This window comes from Fringilla coelebs (genome assembly GCF_963513975.1).
Source record: "Fringilla coelebs genome assembly, chromosome: Z".
Lineage (NCBI taxonomy): Eukaryota > Metazoa > Chordata > Aves > Passeriformes > Fringillidae > Fringilla > Fringilla coelebs.
In genome coordinates, this window is record NC_140031.1 from 25959917 (window position 1) to 25971982 (window position 12066).

Sequence of the window (12066 nt, forward strand, 5' to 3'; positions counted from 1 at the left end):
AAAACTCACAAACCTGATAGGACAAGATTAGTCACATGGTTGGCAATGATTAAGGATTGAGATTTTGTAACCAACTGAAAATATATCTAAAAGTGAGATAGAGAGAAGAAAGAAAGAAAGAAAGAAAGAGAGTGAAGAAAAATGAATTAAAAAAAAAAAGATTGAATAATACACACCAGGGTCTTATAAACTGCTGTAGCATGGGGGCCACCTCTTGAGGACAAACGTAACCAAGACGACCAATTGTTATTGCTAAGGTAACGCAATCACGGTTATACACCACCAAACGCCAACCAAGACATGAGCAAATGAGGGGGGAGGAGAAAAAATAAAGAAAAAACAACAAATAACTCAGAAACAGAAACCAACAGAATCTGTGTATGATAATAAACATAAGATTTCACCAGTGCTGTTTATTACCACCCCCTAAATAAGAGGCAGCAACATATATGGTATACTCTCCAAGGTAAAAGAAAAAATTAAAGAAGTATGAGAGAACACCAAAAACACAATTTTAAATTCAAAGGCTGTCTGATGTAAGCAGTTATTCTGTCCCTCTTTAGAGTAATCATTTACAGTAAATTTACCTCTACACATTTGAAGATTTTTTTAAATGTACTATAATGGATATTTTTTTAAAAGGAAATTAATTTTCAATATTAGCATCAAGTATTCTAAACATTTATTTTATCCAATATTTAGAATTCAAGGTTTCTATAGATCTAATCTACCAGTAAAAATACATTTCCAAATACTTTTACACTGCGGTCTGTCTGAAAATCCTAAATAGATGGAACACTTCTTAAATGTTTATGTCTTCATAATCTAACACAGAATTTAATTAAGAATGGTTGCTAACTCAAAGTAACTGATTGCAGAACATTAATTCTTTAATCCTAGTATTTCTCCTGCTCAAAAAAGTTTTCCTCCTAAGATGTACAAGAATCTGACTTCTGATACCAAAGCATGATGACACATGAAAAGAGAAATTGCTTCACTGCATGATCAGGTAGTTTGGTTCTTTGCTCCGAGGGACAGACCAAAGAAAGTATCATTACACAAACGTGTTTTAATGGTGTTTGCTCAACTCACGAAAGATTAATCTTTAGAAAAAGGAGAGGGTGGGGAATAATGTATCAGAATTACTTGAAGCAAAATACATGAATAATACTAAAATCCAGCAGATTTGTATGAAGCAGAAAAAGGAAACCTATGTTTAAGGGACATACTATGCAACACTCTAATTAACAGGCATTTGTGAACAGTTTCATGAAACATGCAATAAAGCAGATGATGCTTTCTCAAATAAAAGTTTGGTGTAGGATACACTAGCAGTCTCAAACATGTTAATTTCATGTGATGCAGCTCACTGTTAATGTACTGGTATTACTCAATCTCCATACAGTGTCTAGAATTTTTAAGCATCTTAAAAAACTTCACTGAAGTTCAAATGAAAATTTAAAGTTTTATCTGTAAATTCTTACAGCTACAGCCTGAACAAAGCAAGCTTCAAGGAACAAAAATCTCTGTCAAAGTGTGTTTTCACAGTTGTTTTCATAATTAATTACACAGCAAGCTACAGCAAAACCAGTAATATTCTTGCACATACTAGTGGCACACAACAAAATATCCCACAACAAACTTATAAAAGTACACCACACTCAACATTTATTTGCAGTTATCCATCCACATTTAAAATAACTATTAAGAGAATTGAAAAAAAAAATCTGCGTTCAGGTGCTTCCAAAAATTCTCTTAATGATGGAAGCATACATACATTTAACTATTGGATGCCTCTCAGTTACAGGTATTACACATCCATCAGTGCAGAGGAGGAAAATCAGGGGCAAGAAAAACTTATATGGTTATACTATTACAGTATTATACTGTTACACTATTCCATGGTATTTCACATCTAGGTATTTGATTCAAAATTTTCTCTTCAAAAATATTCCCTATAATATGCCATAAAACTAGGTAAATTTTCCTTCAAGTTCACCTTCCATACTAAATGAGATAGAGGGGCAGAGAAAGTGCAGCTTTCAAGTTGAGAGAATACAGAAAGAAAAAAATGCTTTGAAAAATCTATCTCCAAATCATCTCTTACTTTGCTCAAAAAGTATAACTGTACCATTGTACTTGCATCATATTCAGTCATGTCAGATAGAGCAACTAAACTGTCATTTTCTTACAAGATGGTTTTCAAACAGAAGGAAAAAAATTCTCAATTAAAATAGTAAACAATAAACCCATCGCACTGTCTATAATTTTTTGCTCAAGTATGGAAGGTGCTTTTCATACCAGAACAAGCCCTCTATAAATGCAAAAGAAACAAGCCTCAGAAATTCCAATTCAGTAAAGCATTTGGGAATTACTCCCAATTTGGAATGCAAAGTCAGAACATAAAATATGCATGCCATTATTAGAATTCTTTTCAGGAATTTGCTAAGTGACCAGGTAACAGAAATTAAACAAATTTCAGTTATGTTGTGGTAAAACTGCCATCACAGATCTAGATTTTTTTACGTTTATGATATGTAAGTTTATCCTAAAATTTGTGTAAGTTTATCCTAAAATAAAAGCGCACTTTTTTGTAAATTCAGAGAGTTCATTGTTTTATACAGGCCAATTACATTTTTTCCAACACTAGACATATATATACAGTACACGTGTAAGGACATGCATACATCCAAATCAGTGAGAATTAAAGTCTTAAGTGTTACTGCATACATTTGTCGTATTTCATACATAAAACTGGAAGAATGATTAAATAGATGAGAAATAGATATATGTTATAAAAGGAGAAAGCAATTAGAATCTAGATATATGATTTGCTGCAGGACTGAGACTTGTAAGAGCTTGTGCAAAACAGAGTTGCTTTTGCTTATAATAGCCAAGTACATAACAAAATTAGTTCTGGTGTGGTTCCCCTATGCAATTTCAAAAATAATTATTTTAAAAAAATCTTTTAATTCCCTTCACCATGTACAGGTTATTTTTTGGGTACCTGTGTTCTCTAACAACGTCTTTGGTGTGTTGGGTCTGTTAATTATTTCTACAAGCTGGTGCAAGACCATTGGAATATAAGGCTGCATTTCTATACCTGAAACAACAATTAAAAAAAAACCAGAAGAAAATTACCATTAGTATACATAATGTAAACAGAATGTGTACATGTAACTTACTAACAAGGACAAGGATCACAAATGTAATTTAAATATTAATGTAAAGGTATCACTTAAAAAAATTCATCCAAAACACCAAGACAAATAATTCCAAATGTGCAGAGATTAAAAAAAAAAAATTAAATCTTACCCATCTGGATAGAGATTTCTCCAATTGCCCAGGTGGCATTGTTACACACAGAAATGAATTCAGGGTTTAGGTTGGTTCCCAAAATTGGCATGAAATCAGCTAGAAAGAACAACATTTTAAAAACTCATCACACAATACAACCATCTTGTCCCACTACTTTAGGATTGGGGGGGGTGGGGGGGGAATGGATGTTTAAGAAAAAGATAATGTAAGCCTTTTTAAATACTTGGAAAGTGTTACATTCAGATTACCAAGAGCTATATTCCAGCTATTTATCAGATTAACCTGGAATTTAGAACCTAACCAGAAAAATGTAAAAATTTTCAAATTATGCTTTTAGAATCTTCCTAAAAGGGTTTATCTTTATGTAACTTTTATGTAGAAATCTTCTCTCCTTCCCTTTGTCAGGTGAGAGAAGAGAGAGGAAGAGAAGAAAAAAACTATAGCTACAAGCACTAGTTTTATCATATGACTGAACATCCCCCAAATCACCTGGATGTATTCAGCTACCCCTGAAAAAACAACAAAGACTAGAAGGCAATCACATCTTTGATTAAATTAGGAAAAGTGAGTCGAAAAGGTCATCATAACATCTGCAAAATAATTTTAAATTCCAAGCCTATCCAAACATTCATTTGGCAAGTGCATTTCAACATTATCTTTGGGAATAAAGACCAAATGTTGTGGAAGCGTATCACTGATGCTACTTTCTACAGAACTAAAAAACAAATCAGAAAAACAAAGTAAAACCTAATTCTCTACCCCATTTTTGGATTTATATTAGACATACGTTTACTTAACAATAAATTCAAGTAGAACAAAAAGAGCTATAAAAATAAAGAAGAAAAACAAACTTTCACACTATCCACAAAAATAGGAACATATTTTCTTAACATACAATTAAAGGAAAAAAAGACTACAGACTTTTGCAGAAAATTACCATGTATCACACCATAAAAAGGCAACCCACAGAACAGGGAGCATAACAATGGCTAATACAACCTTTTAGACATTTGAAAAACAAGTTATTAAACATGTAAAAGAAACATACCGATGCAAGGTTTAACATGCTGAAAACACGCCTTTGTCAGGTCACCTAACAATGCAAAAGAACTCTGCCGTACCTCTGGCATTTTGTCCTAAAGAGAGGAAGAAAAAAATTACAATCCTAGACGAGTTTCTGATTCTCTGAATAAAGGAAATGTGTAGATCAAATAGCTTACTCATCTCACCTGCATGCATTGATACATTAATGTCAGGATATTGCTGCGAGCCACTAGCTGTTCAATGTTGCCTCCAAGTCCTTCAGCTAAACCACTGAGTAAATCAAGAGCCACAATCATGAAATCTTTATCTGGAGCCTCATATTGGTCTGGCTGAGCATTATGCAACTGCAACAAATAAGTACACATTTTCAAAATTATACTAGGTTTTCTCAGGAGTATGATAAGCTGCAGAACTACGCCTTCATGCAGATATTCAATTTCCCTGCGCACCTCTAATTTTACATAGTTAAAACACTTTGGTTTAGCAAAGTAACATTGGAATAGTTATAGCAAAATACCATGGCTTGTGCAAGTGTCTTCTGCACCAGATTTACACAGCGCTGGTACACAGGTTCACAGTATGGAAGAAAGCCAGATTGCAAGGCAGTAGCAACTGACGACAGGCACTGGAATTAAAAAAAAAAAGGAGAGAGAGAAAGAAGTTACTATTTTTCTTCACATGCCTAAAGAGTCTTTTACTTGGGAGAGGGAATTTGGAACTTAGAATTTTAAGTACACCAACATGTAACTGATTAAGCAAACACAACCTAGAAAGGCAGTACCAATTTAGCTGAGCCAAGGCAACTATCAGCAAGTTCTTACTCGCTCCTGTGTATACCATTTGAGAAAATTTCTCAGCAGCAGCATCATCTTAAGAGTTAGTCAAGAAAATGCATACAAAACCAGTTACAAGAGTTCAGACAGCACTTACACTAGGCTGCAGTATCTTGACCATAAACAAGCCCTAATATAACCTAAGAGTTACAAAACTAATTTTTCTAAAGGTGTTTTCCTCTAGAGGTGCTTCACACTCAGCAGATAGAGAGCATTAGACTACATGGCCTGGTTCGTACCTTCAGCTTGTCTGATAATAGTTTTAATGGAGGGATGAAGGGAGAGCAAGGAGAGAGAAGACAAGAACAAAAGGAGGATAGAACCCTTTTTTTGTAAAAGAATCCTATCAAAGAAAACCCTCCAAAATGGCAGAAAAAAACCCTAAATTATTTCTGCTAAACCTAAGGACATTTATTCAGTCATAAAATTTTCTTACCATGGTCAGAATATTTTTTTCCTAATGGAAAATAGCTAAAAATGTCAGCATTTATAGTCATATTTCTTAGGAGGAACACTTTAAGTAAAAAAAATAGTTTCTAAAAAAACTTTATAAAGAATATTCACATACCTCTAATAAAGGGAAGAGATCTTTATCTTCATCCTTCAGCATGTTCCACTTCTGGATTAATGGAGGCATTAGCATCTGAATATATTCCTGTTTAGGATGAAAATGCTGCTAAAACACTTTACTGCATACTACTCTATTTCAAAGTTAAAAAATAATTGAGATATATTCTACTTTTTCAAATAAAGGAACAAACAGGTGTACTATAATTCAATCACTGTTGCAATTCATAGAAATATTTTAATACTAGATCTCACAATTTGTGTTTGATATTTTTTCCTAAAGCACGTAAGTACCTTTACAAAGGGAATCTCTTCCTCCAGGTTTGGTTTTAGCATAGCCGCCCAGGTTATCTATCTGACTGCCACAAAGTGTAGAGAAAACATTTTTATATTTACATTGTGGCTCTACATGTGCCACCTGCTTTTCTCAGCTATTTTCTATTGCCCTGATGCTACAACCCTATATCCATGACCACAAGTTCTGAAACTTCATTCTCAAACTAACAATCCACAAATAAAGTAAATTCCTATCCCTCCAGAAGGAGGCACTTAGCCCTTCTATATAAATCTGAATTCCTTGCCACTGCATAGCCACAGTCACAAGGACGCTAAGCAAGGCATCTCTAAAGTGCTGTTGCTTGCAGAAGGTATCCAAAGAGGGAATTGATTTTGCTATGTCCAAAGGTACAGAATTCTAACTGACTAAAGAAAGTCCCACCCTCATAAGAAGCTGCCATTTAGCTTCCTCCTGGTACTGTAAGATATCAAGGCGGCCAGGCTCAGAGAGAGACTGAAAAACAGGTCCTTTGCTGGTGTGGGGTCCAGATGGCAAGTAAAATGGAAACAATTAAAAATGGTTCTTTCTAGGGTGTATATGTAATTTGAAGCACTAGAGAGAAATAAAACAAGTCTCAATAACCATCATAAGATGTAAACATATGACATGTACATCTTCTACTCATTAATACATGTACACTAAAAAAAACCCCACCACATTTGCCTGTGTGTTATCTGTGCTTTGTCCAAATGGGGTGTCTATAGTGATATCTCCTCTGAGCTAAAAAAACTTGAAGCCTGAAGAAGACCATGATGAACAGCACATTTCACAACAAATCACACACTTCTGCTTGTTTACTCAAAATGGCAAATATTTGGTAGCGGGAGGATTATGTGCAGTCTATTTATTTTATCTGTAAGCATGTAGCACTAATAACAGGTACACGGAAATATCAGCATTTCTAGTTTATAGCATCTAAAGCACACTACCAAAAACACTGAACAAGTTTTTAAAATACAGTAAGTCCTTATACAGAATATAAGGTATACTCACTGGTTTATTTAGATGATGTCCTACAGAATCTGCTAGAGTTCCTATAGCATCATAAAGAATGAGCAGGTTTTTATGCTGGTATTTACTAAATGCGAAGACCAAAGTGTCAAGTATATATGCAAGATAAGGAACAAGCTCTGTACAAGCTTCCTCTTCTAGAGTAGCAAAGGCACTGAAGGACAATAAAACAGGTTAGTACCTTGGAAATAATGAAGCAAAACAACCCTAAAATGCCATGCTTCACCTATATCTGTTTAAACATAAAGCTGTATTCAAGTCCTCAAATTCATGTAAGATACACTTCCAAAAAGGTAATAATTAAATAACTTTGATCTTTTTTAACTGAACACAAAATTATCCGTAAGGATCCAGCTCTTACATTGTGAGGAACAAAATGTTAAAGTATTGCCATAAACCTCCTTAGGGTGTCCCCCACTTAAAAGAAAAGCATTAGCCAACAAGTTACAATACACTAACTAAAATAGAAGGAACCACAACAAAAGCTGATTATTTAAGTTAAAAATGGACCACTGTCTTTAATGTACACAGTAGCTGCACCTAGACATTTTGATGCTGCTGTGCCAGTACAACGCAAACATCACCTTGTACTGTCAGTTGTTCACAACATAGTAAAATATATAGAAAGACATGGAAAACTAAAAGCAACTACAGAGGATGAACAGTTTTAGCTGCTCTTGGTCAAAGCACACATAATGACATCATGGAAACTTTTCAGCTTGTCTATCCAGGGTTTCAACAGCAGCGTTAAGGACACCCATCCAAAATGAAACAAAACCAAAAAAATCTCCCCACACCAGAGACACTGTTTCAGAGAAACATTAAGGAAAGGAAAAAAATTATTGAGCTATTGAGGATATACTGGCCTAGCTCTCTCAATAAGATTATTATTAGCTTGTGTCTGCACTAAAATGAGGTCATCACTGCATGAGGCAAACATTCCATACAGAAATGCAGTTTTTTTTAACACAAGAGAACTGTGAACTCTAAGTAAATAGCTTTCTTACTTTATTTATTGAATTATTTATTTTTATTTTATTATGAAGTATTCTTTCAGAAAGCCATACAACTTGAGCAGGAAAATGTATTTCAGTAAAATATCATTCTGTGTGTCGCCAACTAAATAAGCAGTTTCTTGAAAGTACAGAAGTGAATGTTAGACATCTGCTCCCATACAGAATTTAGGAACAAAAACATACAGTATCCTCTGACCAATCTTCAATTTGGTAGACATAAACAATGTATGCAACTACCCAGTGCTGGGATGAAGCTCTTTGCTGTTGTCCAAGAAGGTTCAATGTATTTCCTTACAACTAAAAAAGCTAGTAAATATGTTTTGACTTGCGATAACTCTACACTTTCCTTATGGTGAACTTTTCCAGTTTATTTTTAGTTGCAACCGTAATTTTAGTGAATCTCTGCTCTAAAGAAAGTATCTCAAAACATGCTCCGTGTCTGACAATGGACTTATAATAATTTTAAAAAATCAGGTGTAGAGTAATTTTTAATATTTTCATTCTAGATTTCCTGGTTTCCATGGCCCATTGCACATCTGTCATAAGCACCAGGTGAGGTTATTTAACTACACCACAACACAGCTGTGTTCAACTAAATGCAGATTTTCAGCCATGTTTTGGACAAGGAAAGCTTGAGGAGAAATGGAAGATTTTCATTTGGGGATTTTTTTTGGCTCCTTGTTTGTTTTGTTTGGTTTTTTGGGTTTTGTATTGGGGTTTTTTTTAACAGAATAAACAAAGAAGATGTTAAAGTTACCCAAACTTGCTAGCCAAATTTTTGCAGATGTTTGGAGACAAAAAGGAAACAGTGTTTAATTCCTAAATCTTACAAAGTACATTTCACAAAGTCATTGTATCTGTCCTCAGGCAAGGATATATTTTCCTTTTGAGCAAAGCTTAGCCCAAGAACCCTGAACTCATCACTCTCCTTAGGCACTACTGACATTTGGGGGTAGCTATTATTATGATTATTATTATTATGATGATGACGATTATTATTATTACTACTACTGTTATTATGTTTCAGGTGTTCAGAGTCAGATGTAACTGCTTCTTGAAGAAACATTGAAAGCTTGCTGTGTACACTCCAGTCTGACAAAAACTGACGTGTAAATTTTTTTGATGCACACTCCCATTCCATTAATGTTGTGTCCATTAATTAAGCAATTAATTTTTTTTTTTTTAATGAAGTAGACACGAGGGAGAAGGGCATCTTACCTCCCAACATCTTGTTTCAAGAGAAAGATAATATCCCTTGAAATAGTCATAAGCAAAATGTTTGGTAACACTAAGTACAAACAGTTTCAGTAATTCAATGATAGGACAGCTTTCCACCGTATTCAGTTCTGACCATGTTCACAGACATTTTTTTAAAACGCCAAATTTCTGGTCAATGAAACAGCATATATTGAAAGTAAGTGTTGCAAACAGCTAATTTAGTACAATAAATTATTTAAACTGGTGTTTTACATACTCTGCAAACAAACTGTACAAGAGAAATAGACTTTAGAATAGACAAGAGAAATTAACTTTTTTCATGTTATTACAATTTGGGGGAAAGCTGCATCTACTCTAATTTAAGAGGAAGAATACATTAAGAGCTAGAAATGGAGTCATGCATTGACTGATAAGGGCATGAAAACAGCTTCCCATGGGAAAAAAAAGCAGTGTAATGGATAGTGGTGTTTGCTTAAGCTTTGGCTTACCTGCAGGCAGCTTCTTGTACTCTCTTGTTGCTATCCAAGATACGCTTTAGCAACTCAGTCATTAATGGCTTCAAGTATGTGTCTGGGGGTTGACTAACTACCCAGTGTGCATAGCGACTAAGAGTCCAGCATGTAATGGAGCGCACAAGAGCCTTTTTGTCAGAGAGGCACTGAATAAGGTGAGGGATTAGCTCTGGAAGATATGGAATCATACCCTGCATGCAGCCTGGAAAGAAAAATATAGCTACTACAGTACCAGATTTAATGAAAAATTCCACTGTTTTCTGTTCCCTATGAGAGACATATTTTCATTCTCTATCACACAGGAACACAACATGCAATTAAAAATACAAATATTTTAACAAAGCAAGTCTAACTAATTTATATAAAATTCTAAATAAAACCCTCTTACATAAATAATAATGATAATAATTATTATTATACTGAATAATAATTAAATTATTAAAATTATTAGATAATAATTACATAATCAATTAAAGTTACATTATTTTCAATTACATTTCTACTTCAGTGCTTCCCCAATCTCCAAAAAAGCTTTATTGAATGTAGTACAGCAAGTACATCCAAATAAAATTTCTAAAGTCTGAAGTTCCTGCTTCAGTCTACTCAGAAAAAGCAAGAAAATACCAAGCAGAGAAAGACTGTCTTGACAACAAGTCATCACGTGAGAAAGGATTCCTTAAGAAATTCAAATTTCTTCATTTTTCCTAAAGTCATATCAATATTGACCAGGAATAAAAGCTGCACCCTTCAAGTCAGCAAGGGTAATAAGACACCGAGATTTGCCAGAAGTACTAACTTCCACCTTGCCGGACTTCAAATCAAAACCAACTAAAACTTTTCTATTAACAGCAAAAAAATGTATGTTCATTAGACAGTGAGGGGAAAAAAAGATAATCCAAGCGTGAACCCAAATCTACTTCTTCAGCTTGCAAAAGGGACAGAGATGCTGGAAGTTCAGGAAAAAAGCCAAGCAAGACTGTGAGTAAGTAAATAAGAATGGAAGTTAGCCTATTTTAATTGGAGGACCATCTGCAAAAGGCATCTCAGTGTACTGAAGTCACAGGAGTGGTCTTCTCCATTTCTGAAAACACTTAAAATCTAAAGATAAAACTTATTAAATATTTATCTTCTATGAAATCAAGCTAGTAAGTTGAGAGACATCAACACATCTATACTGTAAAGTTTAGAAAAGGAGAAATAAAAGAAATTATGTAACCTATTTAGCCTCCCAAACATGCATAAATTTGAAAATTAAAAATAAAATAATTGCACCTATCAGTACATGAAGAGATTAATCACCAAAACCAAACCAGCTAAGGACATACACTTGTTTGTATTAGTAAGTTCACCTGAGCTACTTTAGAATCAATTTAAAAATCAGCAACCTGATATGAACTGTTGCCTTACCTTCAGCAATTGCACCAAGAACAAGGATACCAGATTCTTTAACTACCCACTCGGGGTGGAAGAGCAATTCCTTTAAGAGTGGCAAGATGTGTGGCAGAAGTTCATCACGAAATACATTAGCTAGGACATCTAGAGCAGCAGCAGAACATTTCCCTGAAGGGAATTAACAGTGTTAATCTCTGCTTATTATACAAACAGTTGTAGTTAGGCAATATAATCCCCTTTTTAACTCTGATCTGCCAATGGATTCTCAGTGCACTAGGAGGGAACATACTTCCACTCCATAACACTATAGAGGGATCCACTGTGCTCCTGGATAAAGCCACAGCTCTTAGAAAGCTATTTTAATATAAATTCCTTCTTAATCTGACATAAAGAATTGCATTGGTCTCATTAGTTCGCAATGCTACTAATTGTCAAGCTGTGCTGGTGCTTCATCTCTGTTCAAACTGGAAGTCAAATATGGAACACTGAATACAAAATAGGGCACACAATTCTGATTTTCAGATAATACAAATTTTCTCAAATCCAGATAACATGTTATTACAGATTTCTGAAGTGTTCTACTCTTTCTCTTTTAGGCCACCATTCCTGAACAACTTCGGCTTTCTCAGTGTTTTAATCAAAACTGTGCATCACAGGGCACCTTATGTCACTTGAGCCCTTTCTCAGAAAATGTGTATTTAATTCTGCGATCTCTACACACAGCAGTGACAAAAAGAATATTAAGAATATAAACTACACTTTTTTTCCAAGATGCAGCTTTATAGAAACAAGCATATTTGCATGCATATTTTCAACAG

At 34.4% G+C, this 12066-nt stretch overlaps 1 protein-coding gene across 2 annotated transcripts in view; it reads right to left on the reverse strand.

Moving 5' to 3' along the window:
* TNPO1 (transportin 1) overlaps positions 1–12066 on the reverse strand; it is a 56715-nt gene that overhangs the window by 11998 nt on the left and 32651 nt on the right. For both annotated transcript variants that reach the window (XM_084225765.1, XM_084225764.1), the window contains 10 exons: positions 11264–11416; positions 9833–10058; positions 7093–7264; positions 5764–5850; positions 4880–4987; positions 4548–4706; positions 4367–4454; positions 3316–3414; positions 3008–3103; positions 177–252 (listed from right to left, as the gene is read on the reverse strand). In XM_084225765.1, coding sequence (XP_084081891.1) covers positions 177–252; positions 3008–3103; positions 3316–3414; positions 4367–4454; positions 4548–4706; positions 4880–4987; positions 5764–5850; positions 7093–7264; positions 9833–10058; positions 11264–11416 — 1264 coding nt within the window. The remainder of the gene's footprint in view (positions 1–176; positions 253–3007; positions 3104–3315; positions 3415–4366; positions 4455–4547; positions 4707–4879; positions 4988–5763; positions 5851–7092; positions 7265–9832; positions 10059–11263; positions 11417–12066) is intronic.